The sequence below is a fragment of the Paroedura picta genome, chromosome 7 (assembly GCF_049243985.1).
Source record: "Paroedura picta isolate Pp20150507F chromosome 7, Ppicta_v3.0, whole genome shotgun sequence".
Classification (NCBI taxonomy): domain Eukaryota; kingdom Metazoa; phylum Chordata; class Lepidosauria; order Squamata; family Gekkonidae; genus Paroedura; species Paroedura picta.
The window spans coordinates 101,459,021-101,486,980 of record NC_135375.1 but is presented as its reverse complement, the minus strand read 5'-3'; the positions used below and the strand labels follow the sequence as shown (position 1 = coordinate 101,486,980).

The following is a 27,960-nucleotide window of genomic DNA, read 5'->3' as shown; positions in this document are numbered from 1 at the left end:
GTGTTTAACTCAAACCACACGATTATCCACATACAGGGCCCGTTTCATTTGGAAAGTGAGCCAGGGCTGGCTACTTTGTACAAACAGGTCTATGCACATAAAAGTCCCAATCTAGATAGCTGAGGCTAGCCCATCTTATCAGATCTTGGAAGTTAAAACAGGCTTGGTCTTGCTTAGCATCTGGATGGGAGACCAGCAAGGAAATCCAGGGTCTCTACACAGAAGCAGATGGAGTCACCATAAGCTGGCTGCAGTTTGACAGCACCTGCCATTCACCATCATGCACATTTGTGGAGAATGTATGTAACATGTTAATGCAACAAAAGCACACACCAACAGAGATGACAGTTAACAGAAAGAGGCTGACACAGAAGGGGTATCCACCGGGATTATTTTATTGCAAAATCTAGGGTTTGGGGCAAGTTGTGAGGAACAGACAGCTTTTACCGCTGGGCTATAACAGCTGCTGTATTCTGAAGTCAGTGCTTGGTATCAGGCGAGCCCTGGGTTGGGGGCTGGGCTCATTTCACTTCACTTTCTGGAAAACTTGGACACAGACCTCATCTTCTGCCGTCATGCGCTAGGAAATAAGAAAGGGAGAATAAGAAGAGCTGGTTTTATTCTACCCTGCTTTTTACTACCCAAAGGAACCTTAGAGGGGGTTACAATTGCCTACCCTTCCTGTTCCCACAAGAGACATTCTGTGAGGTAGTTGGGACTGAAAGAGGTCTGAGAAAACTGTGCCTGGCCCAAGGTCACCCAGGACGCCTCATATGCCTCAGAGAATCACCTAGCATTCCTCTCTCCACAACAGACACCCTGTGAGGTAGGTGAGACTGAGAGAGCTCTGAAAGAACTGACAATTCCAAGGTCACTCAGCAGACCTCACATGTCTCAGAGGGGTTTAAAATTGCCTTCCCTTCCTCTCCCCACAACAGACATGCTGTGAGGTAGGCAGGGCTGAGAGAGCTCTGGCCCAGGGTCACCCAGCTGGCTTTTATGTGAAGGAGTGGGGAATCAAACCTGGTTTTTCAGATTAGAGGCTACTGCTCTTGAACCATTACACCAGGAACCCCTCCTTCCTCAGGTGATGTTTAAACCAGCTCATGCCTCTTCTGGAAAATCTACACGGGCTGTGGTGAACTTTGTTCTTTAACGTTGGCACACGCCATATGTGAAAGGCTCTTTTAAACACAGGAGTAATTTCCCCCCAGATTCTGAAGAGGGAGATTCACAGCAAGGTTCAGCAAACCACTCTTCAATAAATCCAAGGTTGCAGCAGAAGAAGCTGTTTATTTTCAATTCCCACTTGCAGGATATTTTTAGCTCTCTGGATAACCAGAGGTATTAGGTGCGCCCGGTCCCCTTCGGTTGCCAGGTCCCCCCTAGTAGGGGATAAGAGGACAGGGTTGCCAGCTCCAGGTGGAGAAACTCCTGGAGATTTGGGGATGGACCCTGGGGAGGACAGGGACCCCAATGGGAAACAATGCCAAAACATCCATTGTCTCCAGGGGAACTGATCCCTGTAGTCTGGAGATAAGCAATAATTCCAGGGGATTCCCAGGTCCAACCTGGAGGCCGGCATCCCTATCAATCTCCTTTCTCCTGAAGTGGATATAAGGGATTCCTGGAACAGGATACAATTCCTTCCTTTCCTGTCTGGCTTCAAAAAGTCTCTGCCATTAGGCACCCCAACCCAAGCTCCCCTAGAGACAATGGCTGCTTTGGAGGATGGACTCCACAGCATTAGACGCCACTGAGGTCCCTCCCTGCCCCAAATCCGACCCACTGCTGGCTCCACCCCCAAAGCTTCCAGGGATTTCCCAACCCAGAGCCGGCCAGCCTACTTCCCCTGGAGAAAATGGCTGCTTTGGGGGGTGGACTCCATAATATTATACTCCACTGAGGTCCCTCCCTGCCCCAAATTCTGTCCAAACCCTGCCCACGCCCAGCTGCACCCCCAAAACCTCCAGGTATTCCCCAGCCCAGGGCTGGCAACCCTACGTAGCAGCCACAGGTCAGACCCATGGACAATGTCAAGTCTAGTTTGGCCCTCAGAAGGTGCCTTCCAGCCTGCTGATCCCCCTGAACAACACCCCAAATCTATTTAAGGCTAAGAAGCTGCTTTAGTGTGGGATCTCTGTGGTACCTCTGGGCATTGTGGCACCTGGTATATTTCCTGGGGCCCATTTGCTTCTTCCCCAACAGAGGACCAATCTTGGCTTTTTCTGGCCTCCTTTGTGTTGTTGTTATGTGCGAAGTCGTGTCCGACCCATCGCGACCCCATGGACAATGATCCTCCAGGCCTTCCTGTCCTCTACCATTCCCTGGAGTCCTTTTAAGTTTGCACCTACTGCTTCAGTGACTCCATCCATCCACCTCATTCTCTGTCGTCCCCTTCTTCTTTGGCCCTCGATCACTCCTAGCATTAGGCTCTTCTCCAGGGAGTCCTTCCTTCTCATGAGGTGGCCAAAGTATTTGAGTTTCATCTTCAGGATCTGGCCTTCTAAAGAGCAGTCAGGGCTGATCTCCTCTAGGACTGACCGGTTTGTTCGCCTTGCAGTCCAAGGGACTCGCAAGAGTCTTCTCCAGCACCAGAGTTCAAAAGCCTCAATTCTTTGACGCTCGGCCTTTCTTATGGTCCAACTTTCGCAGCCATACATTGCAACTGGGAATACCATAGCCTTGACTAAACGCACTTTTGTTGGCAGGGTGATGTCTCTGCTTTTTAGCATGCTGTCTAGATTTGCCATAGCTTTCCTCCCCAGGAGCAAGCGTCTTTTAATTTCTTTGCTGCAGTCCCCATCTGCAGTGATCTTGGAGCCCAGGAAAATAAAATCTGTCACTATCTCCATTTCTTCCCCATCTATTTGCCAGGAATTCAAAGGGCCGGCTGCCATGATCTTTGTTTTCTTGATGTTGAGTTTCAAGCCAACTTTTGCACTCTCCTCCTTCACCCGCATCAACAGGCTCTTTAGTTCCTCTTCACTTTCTGCCATTAGAGTGGTATCATCTGCATATCTGAGGTTGTTGATATTTCTCCCTGCAATCTTGATCCCAATTTGTGACTCCTCTAATCCCGCCTTTCTCATGATGTGCTCTGCATACAAGTTAAATAGACAAGGCGACAGTATACAGCCTTGCCGAACTCCTTTCTCAATTTTGAACCAATCCGTGATTCCATGTTCAGTTCTCACTGTTGCTTCTTGACCTGCATATAAATTTCTCAAGAGACAAATAAGATGCTCTGGTATTCCCATCTCTTTAAGAACTTGCCACAATTTGTTGTGCTCCACACAATCAAAGGCTTTTGCATAGTCAATGAAGCAGAAGTAGATGTTCTTCTGATACTCCCTAGCTTTTTCCATGATCCAGCGTATGTTGGCAATTTGATCTCTAGTTCCTCTGCCTCTTTGAAATCCTGCCTGTACTTCTGGAAGTTCTCGGTCGACATATTGCTGGAGCCTAGCTTGTAGGATTTTGAGCATAACTTTGCTAGCATGAGAAATTAGTGCAATGGTGCGGTAGTTTGAACATTCTTTGGCATTGCCCTTCTTTGGGATTGGAATGTAAACTGACCTTTTCCAATCCTGTGGCCATTGCTGAGTTTTCCAAATTTGCTGACATATTGAGTGTAGCACTTTTACTGCATCGTCCTTTAAGATTTTGAATAGTTCAACTGGAATGCTGTCACCACCACTAGCTTTATTGTTGCTCAGACTTCCTAAGGCCCATTTGACTTCACATTCCAGGATGTCTGGCTCCAGGTCAGTAACTACCCCATTGTGGTCATCAGGGATGTTAAGCTCGCTCTTGTATAGTTCTTCTGTATAATTTTGCCACCTTTGCTTAATCTCTTCTGCTTCTGTGAGGTCCCTACCATTTTGGTCCCTTATCATACCCATCTTTGCATGAAACGTTCTCTTCATATCTCCAATTTTCTTGAAAAGATCTCTGGTCCTCCCCATTCTATTGTTTTCTTCTATTTGTTTGCACTGTTCATTTAAGAAGGCATTCTTATCTCTTCTAGCTTTTCTCTGGAATTCTGGAGGTAATTCAGAAGGGCCCAGGTGGTCTCATCCCTGTGTCTTCTGGAACCACTCGTTTGGGAACAGCTGCATCCATCACAGGAGGAGAATTGGCTTGCGATCGGTCATTTTGTTCAGCTTCCTTTGTGGTAGCCATGGTGATTGCGCCTGCCTCCCGTGGCAGCCATTTTGTTGTGGGCCTGGGACATAACGTTCTGAAGAGCCCACTGCTCCTCTAGGAATCAGGAAGAGATCCATTCCAAACCACCCCTCAAAATCTGAGCTCCTTCCGTTTGGCTTCTGGACTTGTAAGGCAGTCAGCTTTGTGACTATCTTACATTCGTGCACGTCAGTCATTTCTGCAAACTCCAGCACACAGCAGCTTCTTTGCAGGGGCCTTTTAGCAAAGGGTGATATACGTCAATGCTTTTTAGGCGTTTTGTTTTTGTAAATTAATGTGCGCTCTTTCCTCATGACGGCTGTGGGCGTATCATCTGAGCTGACTTAGTTTTATCGGTTCAAGCTGTTCTGCACTGTTGTATTTTATAGAGGTCTTATATTTTAAAGTGAGGTTTTAAATAATCCGCTGTGGACGAACAAGCCATTTTGTAGCCTCTTAAAATACAATTGAGGAGGAGGGTTGTTTTGGGTTTTGTTTTTTTGCTCCTCTGAAATGTTTCATAGAATCCTAGAACCATGGTTGGAAGGGGTCATCCAAGCCATCTAGTCCAGCCCCCTGCTCAATGCAAGATCAGCCTGAAGCATGAGTGATAGGTATCTGTCCAGCAGCTGCTTGAAGACTGCCAGTGAAGGAGAGCTCAACACCTCCTTAGGCAGCCGATTCCATTCCTGAACTACTCTGTGAAATTTCCCCTCAATATTGTTCTCCACATTGTTTAAACCCATTACTGTGGGTCCTATCGTCTGCTGCCAACAGGAACCTTTCCCTGCCCTCCTCCAAGTGACAACCTTTCAAATACTCCAAGAGAGCCATCATGTCCCCTCTCAACCTCCCCTTCTCCACGCTGAACATTCCCAGCTTCCTCAGCCTTTTCTCGCAGGGCTTGGTCCCCAGGCCCTGGATCAACATCCTTGCTCTCCTCTGCACCCTCTCAATTTTGTCCATGCTGCCCTTTTGGAAGTGATTTTCAGTATATGCTTCTCTCCCCCCTACGCAAGTTCAGAGTGGCAAACATCCACCCGACACAGTCCAAAAAATCCACGGACACCTCCTGTGCCCTGCCAAGCAAACTCACACCCTTTTAAGCTTAAAAGGTCATAGCTCTGCACAGGACGGGACTCAGACTGCCAGTGACCTGCAGATACTCTGTGTGAATACAAGGCGAGGGAGGATTCATGCCTCTCTGTTCAACGCCCTGCAGGCCTGTTCGTTTGTTTCCCTCACCAGGCCTGCCAAGTCTCTTTCATCTCTGTCTGCAGGCGTCCACGTCAGAGCGTCTTTCCGAATTTCTGAACTGGTGATGGAGGAAGGTTATACGCTGACCCACCCTGCCTCCCTCCCTCCCCCTCACCAATGCTGGTATCAGTAGGTTCTAGGACAGGGGTAGTCAAACTGCGGCCCTCCAGATGTCCATGGACTACAATTCCCAGGAGTCCTTCCCAGCATTCGCCAGCGAATGCTGGCAAGGGCTCCTGGGAATTGTAGTCCATGGACATCTGGAGGGCCGCAGTTTGACTACCCCTGTTCTAGGAAGAGTGCCATACCTTGAGACAGTTCTGTTTTGATCCAGTGTGTTCTCCCTTCCTCTCTCTGAGCTTTGAGAGCAATGGGGTGAGGTGTGTGTGGAGGGGGGGGGGTCAGATTTCAAGGAAAGGATGTGACAAAGGGTGGATTCTGACTGAACTCAGCCAAGTCAACTTTTGAACTCTTGGGAAGGATGTTTTTGTGCAGCAGGCTGTTGCCCCCAGAGAAGGCGCACATAACTCATGAGGCCCAGCCCCGATTTCCCAAGGCGGGGGGTAGGGCTGTCCCATTCCCTACTCCTGAGAATACCCACAATGTTATCTCCCACAGCTTCCTGTGTCTTGAGCTCTGGGGTGCGGCGTTAGAGAGCCCCTCCTCACCAGATGCAGCCGGTCCCCTTCCAGCCAGTGCTTCCAGCCTCGATTCCTTTTCTCTCCACGCTGTTCACACACCAACTGGTCTCCGTCCCAGTCCACAATAGTCTGCAAAGGGAGGGGAAGGGGTTGGAGGAAGAGAAGCAAACAGCCATCAGCTGAAAGGGAACCTATTTTCAACTGAAGATCGTTTCAGAGTCTGCAATAGAATAATGAGATTCAAGTCTAGGAATCCACCCGAGTCCACGGAGACAGGGCAGAAAATAAATGAAATAAATGGTAATAGATAATAGAACCTAGAAGCAAACAGGATTCTCAGGGTATAAGCAAGGTTGGACTCGAGAGCCAGTTTGGTGTAGTGGTTAGGAGTGCGGACTTCTAAGCTGGCATGCCGGGTTCGATTCTGCACTCCCCCACATGCAACCAGCTGGGTGACCTTGGGCTCGCCACGGCACTGATAAAACTGTTCTGACCGAGCAGTGATATCAGGGCTCTCTCAGCCTCACCTCACTCACAGGGTGTCTGTTGTGGGGAGAGGAAAGGCAAGGCGACTGTAAGCTGCTTTGAGCCTCCTTCGGGTAGGGAAAAGCGGCATATAAGAACCAACTCTTCTTCTTCTTCTTCTCTTGGAAAGTTATACAAGTTTAGTTAAAAAACTAGTGGAGACAGCGGCAAAGAGACCAGATGCATGCTGGGCATTCCATGTCTGCGGCTTTCAGAAATATTTTGAAACTCCTTTCTCATCTTGAGCCCAGCCCTGAATATGGAACTTCCCGCAGACATTTACTTGGGCCCTGAGCAATAGGCGAAGAAGTCTCGGTTTCATATCTGAACTTGCCATGAACCTGGCAGGTGAGATTAAGCCAATGCTTGATTCTCTGCTTCCTATCTGCAGTAGGGAAACAAAGGTGCTGACCCATTCCACAGCGCTGTTATCGGTGAACATGAGATCATGCACACAGAGAGGCCTCTGAACATTCACAAGCGCTATACAAATCTTTTGCCAAGACTTGGGGATTTTGTTTTCTCGTGGCTGAAAAGATTTGAGACAAGAAGTAGAAGTTGGGTTTAATATCCCCTTTTTCACTACCCGAAGAGGTCTCAAAGTGGTTTACAATCATCTTCCTACAACAGACATCCTGCAAGGTAGGTGGGGCTGTGAGAGGTCTGAGAGAACTGTAACAAGCCCAAGGTCACCCAGCGGGCTGCATGGGGACAAGTGGGGATTACAGGCCACTGCTCTTAACCACTATACCACGGTGGAGGGAAAAATAGAAGACTCTGTCCTGAAATTTTGTAGGGCTACCGGGGGACATGTCCCAAAACCATTCCAATTTTAGACATCCTGGAAAGGAAATTATACCCACAGGTTCTTTGTGGAGTAGAAGTTTGGGATGTTTACTGCTGAGGTCAGAATTGCTTCTGAACATGCCTTGGCATGTTATTTTTGGCACCCCAACAGCGTTTGTTTTGTGAGGGGTTGAATTGCGAGTCAAGAACCAAGGGGAAAAGAAAAAAGAACATGCCCATCTTTGTTTGCTGGTTAAAATGCATCCATTGGGCCAAAAATGAGCTTCCAAGGATTAATTTTCATTCCTCTCCATGGCTGCTGAGCCTCCAAAGAAATAGTTTAGTGCAGGGGTAGTCAAACTGTAACCCTCCAGATGTCCATGGACTACAATTCCCATGAGCCCCTGCCAGTTTCTGCTGGCAGGGGCTCACGGGAATTGTAGTCCATGGACATCTGGAGGGCCGCAGCTTGACTGCCCCTAGTTTAGTGGGTCCTCCTCAGGGTCCCAGTCCCAGAGGAGGTGAAATTAACCTCAGCCAGGGCCATTTTCCCCCTTCAAGGATCGCTGCCTTGTTGTGGCAAGGGGGCTTGCGTAGCTCAGTGAAGCTATGAGCTATGCCGTGCAGGGCCACCCAAGACGGACAGGTCATAGCTGAGAGCTCTGACAAAAGGTGATCCACTGGAGAAGGAAATGGCAAACCACTCCAGTATCTTTGCCATGAAAACTCTATGGACAGTTCCAATAGGCATAACGATATGACGCTGGAAGATGAGCCCCTCAGGTCGGAAGGTGTCCAATATGCTACTGGGGATGAGCAGACGGCTAGTACGAGTAGCGCCAGAATGAATGAAGCGGCTGGGCCAAAGCCGAAAGGACGCTCAGTTGTGGAAGTAACTGGTGGCGAAAAGACAGTCCGATGCTGTAAAGATTTTTATTCCATAGGAACCTGGAACGTCAGATCCATGAATCAAGGCAAGCTGGACGTGGTTAAACAAGAAATGAGAAGACTGAACATCGACATTTTAGGAATCAGTGAACTAAAATGGACAGGAATGGGTGAATTTAATTCAGATGACCATCAGGTATACTACTGTGGACAAGAATCTCGCAGAAGAAATGGAGTAGCCTTCATAATCAATAAGAGAGTAGGAAAAGCAGTCTTGGGATACAATCCCCAAAATGACAGAATGATCTCAGTTCGAATCCAAGGCAAACCATTCAACATCACAGTGATCCAGGTCTATGCCCCAACCACTGCTGCTGAAGAGGATGAAGTTGATCAGTTCTATGAAGCCCTACAACACCTTATAGAAGCAACGCCAAAAAATGATGTGCTTATCATCATGGGGGATTGGAATGCTAAAGTAGGAAGCCAAAAGATAACTGGGATAACAGGCAAGTTTGGCCTTGGAGTACAAAATGAAGCAGGGCACAGGCTGGTAGAATTTTGTCAAGAGAATACAATGGTCATAGCAAACACTCTTTTCCAACAACCCAAGAGACGACTCTACACATGGACATCACCAGACGGTCAACACAGAAATCAGATTGACTATGTACTCTGCAGCCAAAGATGGAAAAGTTCTATACAGGCAATAAAAACAAGACCAGGAGCTGATTGTGGTTCAGATCATGAGCTTCTTGTTGCAAAATTTAGGCTTAAATTGAAGAAAGTAGGGAAAAGCACTAGGCCACTCAGGTACGAACTAAATCATATCCCCGACGAATATACAGTAGAGGTGACAAATAGATTTAAGGAATTAGATCTGATAGACAGAGTGCCTGAAGAACTATGGACGGAGGTTCGCGACATTGTACAAGAGGTAGCAACTAAAACCATCCCAAAGAAAAAGAAATGCAAGAAATCAAAATGGCTGTCTGAGGAAGCTTTACAAATAGCTAAGGAGAGAAGGGAAGTGAAAGGCAAGGGAGAAAGAGAAAGATACACCCAATTGAATGCAGAATTCCAGAGAAAAGCTAGAAGAGATAAGAATGCCTTCTTAAATGAACAGTGCAAACAAATAGAAGAAAACAATAGAATGGGGAGGACCAGAGATCTTTTCAAGAAAATTGGAGATATGAAGAGAACGTTTCATGCAAAGATGGGTATGATAAGGGACCAAAATGGTAGGGACCTCACAGAAGCAGAAGAGATTAAGCAAAGGGGGCAAAATTATACAGAAGAACTATACAAGAGCGAGCTTAACATCCCTGATGACCACAGTGGGGTAGTTACTGACCTGGAGCCAGACATCCTGGAATGTGAAGTCAAATGGGCCTTAGGAAGTCTGAGCAACAATAAAGCTAGTGGTGGTGACAGCATTCCAGTTGAACTATTCAAAATCTTAAAGGACGATGCAGTAAAAGTGCTACACTCAATATGCCAGCAAATTTGGAAAACTCAGCAATGGCCACAGGATTGGAAAAGGTCAGTTTACATTCCAATCCCAAAGAAGGGCAATGCCAAAGAATGTTCAAACTACCGCACCATTGCACTCATTTCTCATGCTAGCAAAGTTATGCTCAAAATGCTACAAGCTAGGCTCCAGCAATATGTGGACCGAGAACTTCCAGAAGTACAGGCAGGATTTCGAAGAGGTAGAGGAACTAGAGATCAAATTGCCAACATACGCTGGATCATGGAAAAAGCTAGGGAGTTCCAGAAGAACATCTACTTCTGCTTCATTGACTATGCTAAAGCCTTTGATTGTGTGGAGCACAACAAATTGTGGCAAGTTCTTAAAGAGATGGGAATACCAGAGCATCTTATTTGTCTCTTGAGAAATTTATATGCAGGTCAAGAAGCAACAGTGAGAACTGAACATGGAATCACGGATTGGTTCAAAATTGAGAAAGGAGTTCGGCAAGGCTGTATACTGTCGCCTTGCCTATTTAACTTGTATGCGGAGCACATCATGAGAAAGGCGGGATTAGAGGAGTCACAAATTGGGATCAAGATTGCAGGGAGAAATATCAACAACCTCAGATATGCAGATGATACCACTCTAATGGCAGAAAGTGAAGAGGAACTAAATAGCCTGTTGATGCGGGTGAAGGAGGAGAGTGCAAAAGTTGGCTTGAAACTCAACATCAAGAAAACAAAGATCATGGCAGCTGGCCCTCTCAATTCCTGGCAAATAGATGGGGAAGAAATGGAGATAGTGACAGATTTTATTTTCCTCGGCTCCAAGATCACTGCAGATGGGGACTGCAGCAAAGAAATTAAAAGACGCTTGCTCCTAGGGAGGAAAGCTATGGCAAATCTAGACAGCATCCTAAAAAGCAGAGACATCACCCTACCAACAAAAGTGCGTTTAGTCAAGGCTATGGTATTCCCAGTTGCAATGTATGGCTGCGAAAGTTGGACCATAAGGAAGGCCGAGCGTCAAAGAATTGAGGCTTTTGAACTCTGGTGCTGGAGAAGACTCTTGCGAGTCCCTTGGACTGCAAGGCGAACAAACCGGTCAGTCCTAGAGGAGATCAGCCCTGACTGCTCTTTAGAAGGCCAGATCCTGAAGATGAAACTCAAATACTTTGGCCACCTCATGAGAAGGAAGGACTCCCTGGAGAAGAGCCTAATGCTGGGAGTGATCGAGGGCAAAAGAAGAAGGGGACGACAGAGAATGAAGTGGATGGATGGAGTCTCTGAAGCAGTAGGTGCAAACTTAAAAGGACTCCAGGGAATGGTAGAGGACAGGAAGGCCTGGAGGATCATTGTCCATGGGGTCGCGATGGGTCGGACACGACTTCGCACATAACAACAACAACAACAGGGCCATTTTGGCTCTGGCCCCAGCCTGGTGGAATGCACTCCTGGGAGAGATCAGGGCCCCGTGGAATTTAAATCAGTTCAGCAGGGTCTGTAAAATGGAACTATTCCACCAGGCTTATGGACGAGGCCTAAAATAACATCCACCAATAAAAGTGGACCTCGCTGTAAGAGGAGTAAAGTTTGAAGACTGGCTCCTTTACCCAAAAATGTTCCATCTAGGAGTTTTAGCTGGAGTGCCTTAGTAATATTGTAAAGGCTTCAAATTTTTAAAACTTTGTATGATCTTTTAAATTGTTGTTATCCACTCCTGAGCAAAGCGGAAGAGCGGGAATTTATTATTATTATTAGAGTTGATTCTTCTATGCCGCTTTTCTCTACCCGAAGGAGTCTCAAAGTGGCTTACAGTCACCTTCCCTTCCTCTCCCCACAACAGGCACCCTGTGAGGGAGGTGAGGCTGAGAGAGCCCTGATATTATTGAAGAAGAAGAGTTGGTTCTTATATGCCACTTTTCTCTACACGAAGGAGTCTCAAAGCAGCTTACAGTCACCTTCCCTTTCCTCTCCCCACAACAGACACCCTGTCAGGTAGGTGAGGCTGAGAGAACCCTGATATCACTGCTTGGTCAGAACAGCTTTATCAGGGCATGTGGGAGAGCAGGGAATCAAACCCAGCTCAAGCTTATTTAAAGGGGAGGATGGGAGCAGTTGGCCTACTCAAGTGTCTGAGAGCATATAGAATCTTGGAGGGGAGATATTTGGGGGGGGGGGGAGAATGATCAAATTGTCCCATAACTCCTCCTGTGCCCCCAGCTTGTCTGTCTTCAAACGGCAAAAGCCCAGATGCTATCTGGCCTAGAATGAAGTGTCACCATGGCGTTGAGCATTCTTGAACAGATTTTATATTTTAAAAATCACAGTCTGTTTTTCAAACCCAAGCTTCTCAAAGGAGACTTACAGTGAAACAGTGAAAACTCAGCAGAGTAGGGGGGAAGACACATGTGTATTGGAACAGCTCTGCCCTGGGTAGCACAGGCTAACCTCCTCTTGTCAAATCTCGGAAGCTAAGCAGGGTCAGCCCTGTCTACCATTTGGATGGGAGACCATCAAAGAATACCAGGGTGGTGACAGAGAGGCAGGCAATGGCAGGCTACCTCCAAACCAGGGGTGAGCGCTTTGGCGCGGTTTGGCTGCCTCAGTGCAGAGGGGTGCTGGCTGCTTCGGGCTTTGTTGATCGCCGAACCGCACCAAAGTGCTCAGCCCTACTAAAAACATCTCTTGCCTTGAAAATCCTAGAGGGTCACCATAAATGACGGTATTTTCCACCACCGCTGGGACAGTCTAAACTATGCAGCAGCAGAAATATACAAGTCATGGTTCCTTAAGATAATTAAAAATCAAATGTTGGACCAAACCAAAAGTTCCTCATAAGGCCTAGCTCCTGAATGGGCAAGCCTCTGGTGGCAGGGATTTCCACAAGCGTAGGGTCAATACAGAGAAGGACCTGGATTTGCACTAAAGGAACTTTTAATATTCACATACTGTATTCCCTAAATCAAGTCCAAGGGTTTAACGTTTTCACAGTCCCTATTCTGCACGGTCCAAACAAAAATAACTTTACGTTGCTGGCCTTCCAAGGAGCACTCCCTGCTGTGTTAGACATCCTAACCCCCTTCGACTCAAGCCCTGGCCGAGACGCAAGACATTCCGTGCTGCTCTTCAGCTTCCACGATAACCAAGTCACAAACAGTCCGCTTCCTGTGCCTGCTACTGAAAAAGCATGTCAAGTGGCCAGGCCGGCAGAAATTAGACTCTTTCCTTGCAAAACAACCACGGAGGTCATCCAACCATGGCAACCTCAGCCTCTGCTGCGAGAAGACGTCAGCAGCAGCAGCAACAAAAATTTCTCGGTAGCCGTGAACCTGAAAGCCGAAGCTGATCTATTTTATGATGTATTGTGCTGTACTATGCCTTCTATTTTACCTTCAGGGTAACACAGGTTGGAGCAAATGGCAAAGCAGGTGCTATGCTTTAAGACAGGGGTAGTCAACCTGTGGTCCTCCAGATGTCCATGGACTACAATTCCCATGAGCCCCTGCCAGCAAATGCTGGCAGGGGCTCATGGGAATTGTAGTCCATGGACATCTGGAGGACCACAGGTTGACTACCCCTGCTTTAAGAGACAACAGGTCAGAAAGCTTAAAAGGAAGGAACCCCTCTTCCCAAAGAAACAAGAGGGGGAAGATCATCAGTGGTCCCCAAGCTTTTTCTCACAGGGGACCGGTCAATGCTTGACAATGTTACTGAGGCCGGGGGGGGGGTAGTTTTTTGCCAAGAAATGTCACCACCACCACCTGAGCCCCTCGTCCACTGGTGCCCCTGACTTCCCATCACCCGCTGGGGAGCACCAAAGGTGAGCTGGCGGCAGAGTGGCAGGGCAGCCCCCGAGGCAGCAGCCAGGGAGGAGGATGAGGAGGAGCCACGGCCAGGTACTGAATGATCCACGGACCGGTTCTGGTCCCCAGACCAGGGGTTGGGGACCACTGACAGCTTGGTGTGATGGTTAAGAGCGGCAGCCTCTAATCTGGAGAACTGGGTTTGATTCCCCACTCCTCCTTTACGTGCAGCCTGCTGGGTGACCTTGGGCCAGTCACAACTCTCTCAGCTCTTTCAGCCTCACCTATCTCGCAGGATGTCTGTTGTGGGGAAAGGCAGGCAATTCTAAACCTTTCTGAGCCAAAAGCTACTGAGCCAAAAACCTTGGACCAGTAACAATTCTCTCTGAGATCTCTCAGCCTCACCTACCTCACAGGGTGTCTGTTGTGGGGAGAGGAAAGAGAAGGTGAATGTAAGCCACTTTGAGACCCCTTTGGGTAGAGAAAAGCAGCATATAAGAACCAACTCTTCTTCTTCAGTAATATCAGAGCTCTCTCAGACTTGCCTACCTCACAGGGTGTCTGTTGTGGGGAGAGGAAAGGGAAGGCGAATGTAAGCCACTCTGAGATACATGAAACCTACTGGGTGTCTGTTGTGGGAAGAGGAAGGGAAGATGATTGTAAGCCACTTTGAGACTCCTTCAGGGATCCTACAAACAGCTGTTTCTTCTTTTGTACATGCTTGATAGAGAAAGAGGCTCCACAGAGGGAAGGAACCACGCTGCGCCCTTGGGCTCCCGGTTCTGGGCTAGCAAATACCTGGAGATTTGGGAAGTGGTACCTGGAGAGGTTTTGGGGAGGGGCAAGTCCTCAGCATGGCCCATTGCTGCAAAGCAGCCATTTTAAACAGCTCCCTGTAGCCTGGAGGCCGGTTGCAAAAGCAGGAGATCTCCAGGACCCACCTGGGGGTTGGCAAGGCTACTGAGCCTGCACAGACCATCAGCACCATTGTGGTGCCCAAACCTGGGGGGGGGGGGAGGTGTGATCTAGCTGGAAAAAAATTCCTGACTTCTTATTTCTCTCCCCCCTCCTCCCCCATGGGCTTGCTGCTTCTGGGTTTTCCTTAGTTCGGGATTCATTTTATCCCCTCCCCCTTCCTTCAAGGTGTGTCTTTGTTTGACTGATCAGCTTCCTGCGATCAAAGGCAGCAGACTCCCCCTTCTGTGCACAGACGCCCGTTGTCCTAGTGAAGCCCTCCCCATCAAGAGGTGGCTTCTGTCTGTCATGCAGAGGCTGGTTTTATTTTCTTCTCCAGTCGATATTCCTGTGTGGTTCTTAGAGAGGCTTTGTTGCTGTTGTTAGCCAGCCGATTGGGGGGGGGGGGATCTCTAGTTGATTCTTTTTTTAATTGCACAAGCAATTTTCAAATATTTTTCCCCAACAGAAAGGGAAGGCGTCACTCTCCTAGCAAGTTTTGAAGGATAAAACCGAAAGAATTCTGTTACACAGGCATCCTGTTCCCTATGATTGTTGTGTTATTTTCTCAGCCATCATTTCTTCCCCCCACCTTCCCCAAACACTCCAGGGACTGGATTAGATTCAATCCATTTATGTGCGTTAAAAAGAGAGGAGGGGGTTCCCTTTGACCACAAATAAGGCTACACTGGGGGTCATTTTCAAGAAGAAAATGCTGGTCACTTGGATAAAAAAAAAAGAGGAGAGAATTTAGGATAGCCAAGTGGCCAGAATTTTCTTCTTGATTTTTGGACTAGTCATCTGACCAGGCTTCTCAGCTTCCTGGTAAGAGCTGGAGATCTCCCAGAATTACAACAGAATCTCCAAACTTCACAAATTGCTGGCTTATTTATTTTAAACATTCTATTTCTCCTGGAGAAACGGGCTGTTTTGGAAGGTGGACTGCATGATCCAACCAAGGTCCCATCCATTCCCGCCCCCAACCCCGTCCTCCCCAGGCCGTACATCCAAATCTCCAGGTATTTTCAAATCTGGAGTTGGCAATTCCGGAGGATTTCCATGGATGTAAGTCACGTGCAGCAGAGGTTGTAGTAAGGAGAAGAACGGAATGAGATGACGACCAAGTGAAAAAGTTGGCTGGGTCCAACCCATTGCCTCCATAAACGGCATATGGAACAAGATGATCCGAACATCACAGGACCTGATTGGCTATTGCCAGTGAGGTCACAACTCTCCCCTGTCAACCATGTTTATGTATTGTAAACTTAAAACAGGAAGAACTCTACAAAAACAATAAAAAGACAAATAAGGTATCCTTGGTGACCAGGTACTCCGCTATGTCTTACTGCTACTTTTTTAAACATTAAAAAGACAGGTTTGAAAAAACAATCAGCAAAGCTTATGGGAGGTGACCTTACCCTAAAAAGAATGAGGAGATGTTAATTCAGACAACAGCTCCTGGGGTTGACAGTGATAGCAACAACTTCTCTGCCTCCAGCATCCAACTCTACGTCAAAAAGAGCTCCAGCCCAGAACACCTTGGATTGTGAAAACGTCCCTGAGGGTGGCCCTTACCTCATGCTGACCTCTGAGAGACAACTCGCCAGCTGCCATGTCAAGAGACTGTTAGGATCTTCCAATAATTGTATAAGTCCATTCTTTCATTAAATAGGTTTTCTGATTTTTTTGTTGCTGCTACCTTCATTGGGATACACATTTAACAAGAAACTGTCTTCTGAGCCAGAACCCTGGAAGCAGCTCTTCTGAGTCTCAGGCACAGAAGAAGAGCTTTTGGACCTACTTGTTACTACCTGAAGGAGCCTCAAAGCAGCTTACAATCGCCTCCCCTTCCTCCCCCCACAACAGAAACCCTGTGAGATAGGGGGGACTGAGAGAGCTCTGAGAGAACTGTGACTGGCCCAAGGTTACCCAGCTGGCTGCATGTGAGGGAGTAGTGGGGAATCAAACCCAGCTCTCCAGATTAGAGGCCGACATGTTTTGGAGACATTTCAGGGACCTTCCCTACCGTATGTCAGTCAGGCAGAAGACGGTACTCCTATTTTAACATCCTCTACTTTGAGCAGGCACAAGGAGGTGTATCAACACTGAATTTTCCCTCTTTTTCTAAGAGTTTCTAGGTCAGGGGTTGCCAATCTCTGGCTCCCCAGCCATCCATGGACTACAATTAACATAATTGCAGTCTGTGGATATCTGGAGAGCCAGTTTGGCCACGCCAGCTCTAGGTTAACTTAAAAACAAAAGAACAAGGCAGAATATGCACACAAAGGCAGCCATAGAATCCCCCAGTTGGAAGGGGCCATCCAGGCCATCTAGTCCAACCCCCTGCTCAATGCAGGATCGGCCGAAAGCATCCAGGATAAGGATCTGTCCAGCCGCTGCTTGAAGACGGCCAGTGAGCCAAGCCCAATTCATCCCTTTTCTCGAAGCTTGATTTGGATGCCAGCTGGTACTGAAAGCCACTGAACAACGCTTGCTCGCAAGCTGTGGTGTTGTTTAAAAATAGACCCCCCCCCACACACACACAATGCCTTTACATGTGAACCAACAAAAGCTGGGCATAAAATAGAATTTCTCTCATTTAGTTCCAAACAACAACAACCCCCCCCCCTCTGTTTTTCCTTCACAGTGCCTTGTGAGTTCAGAACCTACCTCATTTTTGCATGCCTTGTGTGTGTGTGTGTGTGTGTGTGTGTATGGGGGGGGTAGAAATTGTCTGAATTCCTCCCCATTACAACAGCCAGTCTGCATTTTGTGGAGTACAACTAACACATGTACCTTCTCTCTCCTGTAGATGCATGCTGCTGTGGGGGGGAGGGGTTTGCTTTGCCTCTGATTTCCTCCATGTCTGGATTTTACAGGATATAAGGGGGGAAAAAACATTTACATCTTTCAAGGAAATTGCCTCTTGTGCGAGAGGAGCCTCTGCTTCTCTTGTGCTTTCGTTCCCCCATGTAGCATCAGCTTTCAGAGAATACAGGCTAAATGTTTGCCGAAGCAGACAGTCAGCACTAAAACAGAAAGCAGACTGACAAGATACCTGAGCTCAAATGTCTGTTTGTACATGGCAGTGCCACAATGACCTGAAAGTGAAAATATTGGTCATGTAAATGTTGACTGAAACAAACCTCTTCGACACAAAGATCGGCTAACTCTTCTGGCTGGAAGATGCCCCTGTCAGTTAACATGCCAAGTCACTTTCTTCCTTCGCACAACAGTGAAATAACATGTAGCATGTCAAGATATGCATGTGAGAATTGCCCTGCTGGAATAGACCAGTAGTACATCTAGTCCAGAATTCCATTTCACCAGGGCCAGCCAGTTGCCCTGGAGGGCCAACAGACACAGCACAGAAGATAAGGCCTTCCTTGCTGTTACCTCATTGTTTAGAGCAGCATTTTTCAACCTTTGGACTGTGGAGTAACCCCTGAAGTATTCTTCAGGCTTCAAGTAACCCCAGGAGTGATGGCAGCTGGTCACACCTCCCTGCCACGCACCCAGAAGTAACATTGACTGTGTGCATGGCATCACTAATACAATAAAATAGTTAAATAAGAAGTTAACCATTTTTATGGGTGCAGTACCTTGCCTGAGCAAAACAGCTGTCATAAAGTTCATAAATACAAAGCAGCAGTTCTCCTCAGGGGAAATGCCAGGGCAAGAGGAAGCCTGGGAAGAAAGGAATCCTTAGGCAGGCTGAGCACAGTCCTTGCACTGGATCCAGGTGTAGTAGCTCTCTGCTAGGGATGCCAGCCTCCAAGTGGGACCTGGGGATCCCCTGGAATTACAGCTCATCTCCAGACTACAGAGGTCAGTTCCCCTGGTGAAAATGGCTGCTTTGGAGGGTGGAGTCTGTGGCACTGGACACAGTCCTCTTCTGCCTGAATATTTGAAACCTTTTGCTGGTGGAGCTCTGAGAAGAAATTCTGAGGGAGGGGAAGGAGTCAATGGGAGGAGTGCATCAGCTCTTCCCTCCCATTCCTATCCCACTGTGTATGAATTCAACAAGGCCACTCGGTCCCCCTGACTCCTCCCTTGGTTAGTCACACACACACACTAAAATATATCAATCCCCCTCTCCCCGAAAAAAAAAAAAAAACCCTGGAATAAGCCCTCTTGGGGTTACTAGAAATTCTGGTTGGGAATGACTGCTTTACTGCCTCTGATGAGGAAATTCCCTTTAGTCATCATGGCTCACAGCTCTTGACGGACCTCTCAGTGAACTTGTCTGATCCCCTCTGAATGAACAACTAGAATGTCTGAATATCCCCACCTGCCTTAATTTAGCAATTGCATTCAGGATATTCAAGAATCAGGACTGAGACTCCTTCAGCGGTGAAAAGCGGGGTATAAAAACAAATTCTTCTTCAAAATCGGTATTGTCTGCTCTCTAGGGAATTGGGCATAGGTCCTTCACACCACCTGTCACCTGCTCCTTTCAGTTGGAGATGCTGGGCATTGCACCTAGGGCCTTCTGCATGTCAAGCCGATGCTCTTACCACTGAGCTGCGGCCCCTCTCCTCTAAGTCACTTGCCCTTGGTGTAACCTACATTGCAGGGTTGTTAGGAAGATAATACAGAAGGGTATGCCCTCCAGAGCACCCTGGGAAAAAAGGACAAAATAAAAATTTCAGAGATTGGTAGATATTGATGGGCTTTGAAGGTAGGTCAGACAGCACAGCTAAGGTCGCCAACCTCCAGATGGGCCCTGGAGAGCTCCCAGAATTAGCACGAGCTCCAAACTACCAAGATTAGTTCCTTGGAGAAAATGGCTGCTTTGGAGGGTACAGTCTAGAGCAGGGGTGGCCAAACTGTGGCTCTCCAGATGTCCATGGACTACAATTCCCATGAGCTTCTGCAGGAGCTCATGGGAATTGTAGTCCATGGACATCTGGAGAACCACAGTTTGGCCACCCCTGCTCTAGAGCGCTATACCCTGATGGGGTTCTTCTCCAAACCCTCCGAAAATCCTCAGAACTTCCCAACTTAGAGCTGGCAACCTTCAGCACCACTCAAGGCCTCCAAAACCATTTCTGGCGACTCGGTTCTCTTCTCGGAGGGGGACAACACTCGAGTCTGCTCCCCTCAGCCCCACCGAGGCCTCTCACCTGGCACTTGCGCCCGTCCACCGGCCCCAAGTCCTCTTCGAACTCAACGCCCAAGTCAAAGTCCATGTTGTAGTTTCGAAGTGAAGTTAGTGTGCGGATGGTCATGTGGTTCCCGTTGTGGATGATCTCCTTGTCCGGCTTCAGGAGGCAAACCAGCTTCCTCAGCGCAACGTTAATGTCTGAGGGAAAGAGAACATAGGTGGGACTGAGAGAGGAGCTCAGGGAGGTGAGGCAGACTTATAAAGCTAACAGAGAAGAGACTGGCCATCACCTTTAGGTTCCTACTTCCCTACCCCATAAACACCCCAGTGTTTACAGCCTGTGGTAAGGAAGGTGGGAAGAGGCTTGTTTCACGGCCTACAAACACAGCAATCGCAGCTATTTATTTATTTATATATATATGTATATATCTGTGTATATATCTGTGTATATATATGTATATGTATACTTGGCCACTCAGGAGTTGAGTACAGATCAGTCCGCTTAAAACACACAAAACAAAATTTCTCCTTAGGCATGCTACGCTCTTTGTCTCAGCCCTTTGTTCCGTCTGCAGGGTGGAAGGCAGCAGGGTATAGTGGTTAGAGCAGTGCTTTTCAACCTTCCCAATGCCGCGACCCTTTAATACCGTTCCTCATGTTGTGGTGACTCCCGACCATAAAATTATGCAAGTGCTCTTTCACAGAAATTAAACTGAACTGGACCAATGGCGTGAAGATCCATTGTTCATGATTGTATATAAATTGGTTATAAATTGGTTATAAATTGACGGGCACCTTGAGGGGGGGCGGCAACAGTGGCAGGGTGTGTGTCTCTCCCCCCCCCCGCCAAGCTGCTCACCCTGCCGCGACCCCTGTGAAAGAGTCATTCGACCCCCAAAGAGGTCCTGACCCCCAGGTTGAGAACCACTGGGTTAGAGGAATTGTAAAAACATGTTAGAAATGTAACAATGCACCAAGCTTCAGTGGCTTGGGTTTCAAATCTTACTCTGCCAAGGATGCTTGCTAAGCAACCTGGGGCCGGTCACTCCCTCAACAGACAGCAAGGTGTAGTGGTTGAGGATGGTGGCTGCTAATAGGGAGAACCGGGTTTGATTCCACATTCTTACACATGCAGTCAGTGGGGTGAACCTTGGGCGAGTCACAGTTCTCCCCGAGCTCTCTCAGCCCCACCTACTTCACAGGGTGTCTATTATGAGGAGAGGAAGGGAAGGCGATTGGAAGCTCCTCTGAGGCTCGTTCGGGTAGTAAAAAAAGCAGGGTATAAAAAAACCACCTCTTCTTCTCAGCCTAACCAGCCTCATGGGGCTCTTGTGAGGAGAAAAATGATGCACGGTGACTCAAATTCCTTGGAAGGAGGGTGGGATGATATGTGCTAACATGTCCAAAAACAATAATCTACGTTAACAAAAATATTGTATACCGAGTGGTGTAGAAGTATTACAGCCAATTTACACATTGTTGCTGTTCGTACTTAAAAACCAAACAAACCCAAAACACCCAGGGATCTATGATGCCCCCCCCCCAAATCTCCTCTCCCAGATGGATCTGACAGCAGCAGAGCCTTCCAAAGCAACTCTGTACATGGCCAGAGACAATACTAACAAACGACAAAAATCACTCCCATGTTCCAAAACTGAACTCCAGCAGCCACAAAGTCGACAAGACAAAACGTTCCACAAAGACTACAAAGGGGACAAGACAAAAGGCGCAGAAAGGGGGGACGGCGGACGGCGGACGGCGGCTTACCTAAGGCACGGAGGTAATTCTCCATGTTGTCCTGGGAGACAAATCGGTAGTAGCCGGAGAGATTGGGAGGCATCCCGGGAAAGAGCAGGCGAAGGAAAGGGTCGCAAACGCGGCAAGGGGCACCCGACGCGCACGTGTGAATACAAAGGGGCAGGGCAGAGAGCGACTTCTGGACTCCCCGCGCCGGCTGTGGACTTTGGCGAGCGGAGTCCGCCCGGGCTTATATAGCGCCGCAGCGGTGCAGCGCTCCCGCCGCCGTAAGAGTCGCTGGGCTCCGGGGAAGAGGGCGGGGAGGCGCTGCGTGCCTGGCGGCCGGGGTGAGGGGGTTTGCCCGGGGAGGGCCCTGCCCGGCAGCCCCGCCTCCCGCCTCCTCCCCGCCTTCTTGCCAGACAGACGGAGGCTCCTTTGTCGCCTCGCACGAACTCGGGGAACTTCGCCCCGCGCTTCCTTTTGCAGGGCCAGGCTCGCGCGCTAGGGCGCTTGCTTTCGCACGCGCCAGACGGGGCATTTGTAAGGCGCTTGGCCACCGCAGTCAAACGGTCGCCGGATGGAAACCGCGTTTTGAAGCATGTGTGAAAGCGTCCGTGCGAAGAGCCAGCTTGGGAATGGTGAAGAACGGCGGCCTCTGATCTGGAGAGCCGGGATCTTAGGCCGGTCACAGCCCCGTTAGAGCTGTTCTCACTGAGCAGTTCTCTCAGAGCCCAACCTACCTCACAGGGTGAGAGGAAGGGAAGGCGATTGTAGGCTGCTTTGAGACTTCTTCGGGGTACAAAAACCTCCTCTTCCCCCTCCTCCTCCTCTTCTATAATCTTCAAGACGTGGTTTTGTCCTGAGCAAGAATGATGCCAGAGGTAGGGTTGCAATTGCATCGTCCTTACAACGCTCTTGTGAGGTAGGCTGGCAGTGCCATTGTTATCTCCAGATGCAAAGCGTGGCTCGAACGTGGTGGGCTTATTTCAGGCCGTAGGTGGGGGTTGCCAGCTTCCAGGCGCTACCTGAAGTTCCCCTTGGGAATGGCAAGGGGGCTCCCGATGATAGAGACCGGTTGCTAGGATAAAACGGCAGCTTCAGAGAGTAGCTCAGCCGTGGAATCGGCTGTCCAGGGAGATGGTGAGCTTCCCCTCACTGCCAGTTTTCAAGCAGTGGCTGGACTTTTTCAAATGTTGAAACTCTTCTGTTGTGGGTGGCACAATATGAGATGTTGGTTTATTTGCTGGGTTGTTACAGCCTATATGGGTATAACACGGTCAGGGCCCAGTGTACCTGAGGGACTGCCAGCCTGCCTATGTCCCTCAAAGAGCTTTACACTCCACCACCAACAACAACTGGCTAATGATCCCTGGCCCTAAAGAAGCTTGCCTGGCCTCAACCAGGGTCAAAGCTTTTGCTGTCCTGGCCCCCACCTGGTGGAATGAGCTCCCGGACAGTTCCGCAGGGCCTGTAAAAGGGAGCTCCTCCGCCAGGCATTTGGTTGAGACCAGGTGAGCAGCAACATCTGCAGGGCCCCTGCACCCTCCCAGAAATCCATCCATGCTTTGGACCTGTTTGCATTGTAATACTCTGTAACCTCTGTTACAGTTAATACAGAGAGCCAGTTTGGTGTAGTGGTTAGGAGTGCGGACTTCTAATCTGGCATGCCAGGTTCGATTCTCCGCTCCCCCACATGCAGCCAGCTGGGTGACCTTGGGCTCGCCACGGCACTGATAAAACTGTTCTGACCGGGCAGTGATATCAGGGCTCTCTCAGCCTCACCCACCCCACAGGGTGTCTGTTGTGGGGAGAGGAATGGGAAGGCGACTGTAAGCCGCTTTGATCTTCCTTTAAGTAGATTCTTCTTCTTCTATTGTTATTGTGAAAAGCTGAGTTTCATGTACTGTACAATTTTATGTAAACTGCCCTGAGCCTCAGGGGAGGGTGGTATACAAATAAATAAACAAACAAACAATAAATTGAAACAGACGCTCCTGTAGTGTGGTGTAGTGTGTATAGTGTAGCCAGAAGATCTGAGGATTGCCTGGAAGTCAGGGAGAGGTGGTTTGGAGGTAGTTTGCCCTTGCCTGCCTCTGCGTCATGACCCCTAGTGGTCCTTGGAGGAACCACCACCCAAATCCTTTGAGGTCTCCTATTCAAATACTATCTCTGCTTAGTTTCCGAGATCTGAGCAGGCTTTCTCAACCAGGGTTTTACGAAACCATGGGGTTTCCTGATGGCCCTGGAAGGGTTTCCCAAATGGCTGGGACTTAATTATTTAAATATTTTTGATGTGAAACATTTATCGGGTGGTATGACCATATATGGTCATGTCAAAACCCCCCCCCCCAATATGGCCAATGATGGGCCTGGGAGGGATGGGAAGGGGAGGGGCCCCAGGTGGGCGTGTCCACAGCTCTGCTTCCAACCATTTTCTGCACAATTGTGCCATTTTTGGGTTTTCTCAAAGCCTGAAAAATGTTTCAGGAGCTTCTCAATAGTGGAGAAGTTGAGAAAGGCTCTCGGAGAGGATTGAGCTTTCCTGGCCTACCCCGGTTAGAGCATCCAGTGTTATCCAAGGCTTCTTACAGTGAAGCGGACAGAAGTAACCACTTCACTGCCCAGCCTGCCAAGATGCAACAGCATACCTGGGTGGCTCCATTCTCCCTGAAAGCCCATGTTCAGAAACAAAAGTTGTCGGCAGGCCCAACGGCAGGGTGGTATCGCACGTTCAGAAACAAATGGGCAGCAAAGATGAGATAAACAGAGCGGTAGGAAAGCAGAAGGAGGGGAGCAGGATGCACTGTGTGTATACAGAAGCATGCCTGTAATTATTATTTACTCCCTACTTTAAATGCAGTGGTAATTATTGTTGTGTGCCATTCATCTTAGCAGAAAGTGGAGGTTATATGGCCCAAACCAGGCAGGCCCAGACCAGCCTAAACTCGGGAGATCTTGGCTACTAAGCTGGTTACTGCTTGGATGGGAGACCGCCAAAGAATTCCCAAATCCCTATGCAGAGAAGGCACCGGCAAACCACCACTGTCTCTTGCCTTGAAAACCGCCCTATAGGGTCACCATAAGTCAGCTGTGATTTGACATTCTGTGATTCCCCATTCTTCCACATGCAGCCAGCTGGGTGACCTCGGGCTAGTCACAGTCCTGTTATAGCTGTTCTCACAGAGTATTTGTCAGGGTTTTCTCAGCCTCACCTACCTCACAGAATATCTGCTATGGGGAGAGGAAAGGAAGGAATTGCAAGCTGTTTTGAGACTCCCCCTGGTAGAGGAAAATGGGGTATAAGAACCAACTCTTCTTCTATTATTCTGCATCTAAATTCTGGGATTTTGGGGAAGAAATTATGGTTATTAATTAGAGAAAAATGTTTTAGTTATTTTTAATCCATATTTCAAAAGAAAAAGTCTAGATATATGAATGTGATACTGGGCAGGAACAATCACATTAAAAACAGGGCGTGTGACGAAATTTAGAATATTAAAAGTTGTTAAGCTTTTTTGTTAATTATTTCCCTTCTTCTGGATGTACAAGAAAAATGTAGGCATTAATGTCAAAATGCAAGTTTCATTTATTACACTATACTCTATTTTTCTTTTCTTTAAATAAAAAAATATGTTTTTTAAAAAAAAGATGCCATATAGCACTTTCGAAGTCCTTTGCATATGTCCATTACAAGGGGCCTGATATTATTTGCCCCATTTTGGATGGTGGGGGTGGGGGTTTCCCCCAGAAAATGCCTTCTTCAAGCCACTGACAGTGCGTAGCTGAGGCAAATCAGTATGCCATGCACCAATATATATATATATATACACACACACACACACACACACACACACTGCCTCTTCCAGTTTGTGTTATGAACGTAGCTCTGTGTTCATGCCATGATCATATCGTGTTCTAAATCTGTACTCTGTCTATGCCATATTGATACCTTGATCTGAAATATGATGATTACATCCTGCCCAGTAGCTGCTTGGCCTAGCTTTGCTTGATTAGAATCCCAGGGCTGGCTGGGTAAACAGTATTATTCTAACTTTTAACCCTGGGGAAGATGATAGTTACATTCCATAAGTCTCTTCAAGGCCCCTTTCCTTATCTCTTATGACCTTGGGTGGTAGGCAGTGCTTGACTCCATTTTGCAGGCTAGTTCCCTGGGAACGCCCCTGGGTTTGGGTGCCAAGGGGTGCTATAGGAGAGGGGTTGGGAACATCTTAAATCTGGATCATTGCTTGTATGCTTAGTTTTGGCAAAGAGTTTTCATGTGCCTGTTTAGATTACTCCATAATAAAGAGAATTCTTCAACGAAGAGTCTGCTTATTGGGGAAATCAACTGGAATGTGACAGTTTTTCTCTTCTGTCTGGAACAGGGTCACCCTCTATCTGGCATGCCAGCATATTCAGGCTGACTCACATGTGCAATTTATTCACATCCTCAGTGGGTGCATGTGTGAATGCTGATGGGTCGCAGGCGTAAATTCAGCACCAGAGACAGAGCTTTCAATATAACCTAATGTCTATTGCAGGGATAGTCAAACTGCGGCCCTCCAGATGTCCATGGACTACAATTCCCAGAAGCCCCTGCCAGCATTCGCTGGCAGGGGCTCCTGGGAATTGTAGTCCATGGACATCTGGAGGGCCGCAGTTTGACTACCCCTGGTCTATTGGCTTATTTGGCTGCTGTCCCTGAGTCCCCGGTTCTGCCTTCATGTGTGAATGCCCCTTCGAGTCATGTTCAAGTCTTGCTTTTCACTGCCTCTCTTAGCCATGACTAACCTCACTTGACTTAACGCCTTGATTGTGTCAAGAGTTAATCCTTTCATTTATTGTCTGCTACACTCAAGGTGGATTAGACTGCAGTAAAGACTAGCTGAAGGTATGCAAGGAAGAATGCAATAAAAGTGGGTCATACAGTGAAAGCTGTAGCCCGATCTTGGAAGCTCAGCAGAGTTGGTACTTGGAGGCAGAACCACCAAGGAAGGCCATGCAGAGGAATGCAATGGCAGATCACTGCTGCTTCTCACTTGCCTTGAAAGCCTATTGCTGGGATCTCCATGAGTCAAATGCAACTTGACGGCACGCGCACACACGGATAAAGAACAATGAAATTAGAACAGTACAATATGTCCAATACTTTGGATTTCACCCATTTCACCCAATAAACTGAATTTCTCGGTTACAGCAAAAATGAGATAAACAATGCAGAATGAAGGTGGGAGGAAGGAAAATGAAGATTAGCTAAAATTGTCACTCTCCCAAAAAAATACTCTGTGCTCTCCCACTCATTTTCCTTGTATTTTACAGCAGTTTCATGCTTTGAGCAGGGCCTGTCCTCCATCTTTGCCTGGTAGGCTCTTGAGAGTGGCAAGAGCTTTTAGCGGCACTGAGAATCGTACAGTGCAATCCCAAAAACACTTTCCTGGGAGGAAGCCCCATCGAACAGACCCTAGCTGACTTGCATAGTTTGGAACTAAAAAAAAAAGCTGGAGTCCAGTGGCACTTTTAAGACCAACAAAGCTTCATTCAAGGTAATAAGGGCTAAGCCCGTTGCATTCAGGAATACAATGGGTTCTAGATGGGTGGTGGTGGTGGAAGAACTCTGTGGATGGCTTGCCCCTTCCCTCAGTACCTGGAAAGGCTGCAGGCAGCTGTTAGGGAACTCACCAACGGGTAGCTCTCACTCAGCAGGGATCTGCAGCCTCCGAGCCTCAGAGGGAAGTGGAAGGAGGAGGGCCATTGGCTGGCTGCTGGACAGACAGGCAAGCTGATTGGAGGAGGAGGTACTAAGGGGTGGGACAGCCACCCTGAGTGGGTGTTAAGTGCTGAGTGGCACTTAAGCCATGAGACACACTCCTCCCTCCTTACCAGGAATATTAAGTGGAACAGATAAGCTTTCATGTGCAAGCACATTTCTTCAGATATAATGGACCAGAGTTTCCTCAACCATACATATAGGCAGAGAAAGGGTGGGAGGCAAGTTTAATTGCCAGGAAGTTTAGCTAGAGTTCAGATGCAGAATTAACTGGGCTGCAGGATGGAGGCAGTTATCAGAATCATGCAAATGGCCATCAAGAAGAGTGAATGAACAGAAGTTTGAGATCAGTGGCCAACAAGTTCAACTCTGGGTGCAAACAGGAACTGAGAGACTAGTACATGCTGCAGAATACTCCTTAAGTTGCATTTGAAATAACTTTCCTTAAATGTTATCCATAGGCAAGGTTAATAAGAATAAAGATGTGACATTAACCAGGCAATAAATACAGCCAAGATTGGAACAGTACATTTGGCACGACATTACAATTGGCATAGAGATGAAAAAAGAACAAATAACAAATGTGAGAACTGAGTGTGAGTTCAGTGGTCCCCCCCCACCCCCCCAAAAAAAACCCAAACACACGGAATTCAATTTCTGGGGATAAGTAAGTCCTGAGTGACTTAGTATGTGTAGTGAGATTAGAAGCCAATGTTTCTGTTGAGTCCAGGGAGCTTCATTGTCATGATGGCCTTGTTTGTCTTAGCTGACACCAGTGGAGGAAGGGCCAATCTGAGTCCAGATCTGTACAGAATGATATGGTAGGATCCT

At 48.0% G+C, this 27,960-nt stretch overlaps 1 protein-coding gene across 2 annotated transcripts; it reads right to left on the bottom strand.

Moving 5' to 3' along the window:
* Positions 1–374: 374 nt before the first annotated feature.
* On the bottom strand, positions 375–21,668 carry RBP5 (retinol binding protein 5). Of its 2 annotated transcripts, none has more exons than XM_077345743.1 (4): positions 21,393–21,668; positions 19,645–19,823; positions 6,047–6,215; positions 375–580 (listed from the first exon to the last, which is right to left on the bottom strand). In XM_077345743.1, the coding sequence occupies exons 1-3, from the start codon at positions 21,463–21,465 to the stop codon at positions 6,051–6,053; spliced, it is 417 nt and encodes a 138-aa protein (XP_077201858.1). In that variant the 5' UTR covers positions 21,466–21,668; the 3' UTR covers positions 375–580; positions 6,047–6,050. The 2 variants fall into 2 exon arrangements, with proteins under 2 accessions (XP_077201858.1, XP_077201859.1); XM_077345744.1 differs by having other exon boundaries at positions 6,114–6,215; positions 21,393–21,662.
* Between the last annotated feature and the right edge of the window lie 6,292 nt (positions 21,669–27,960).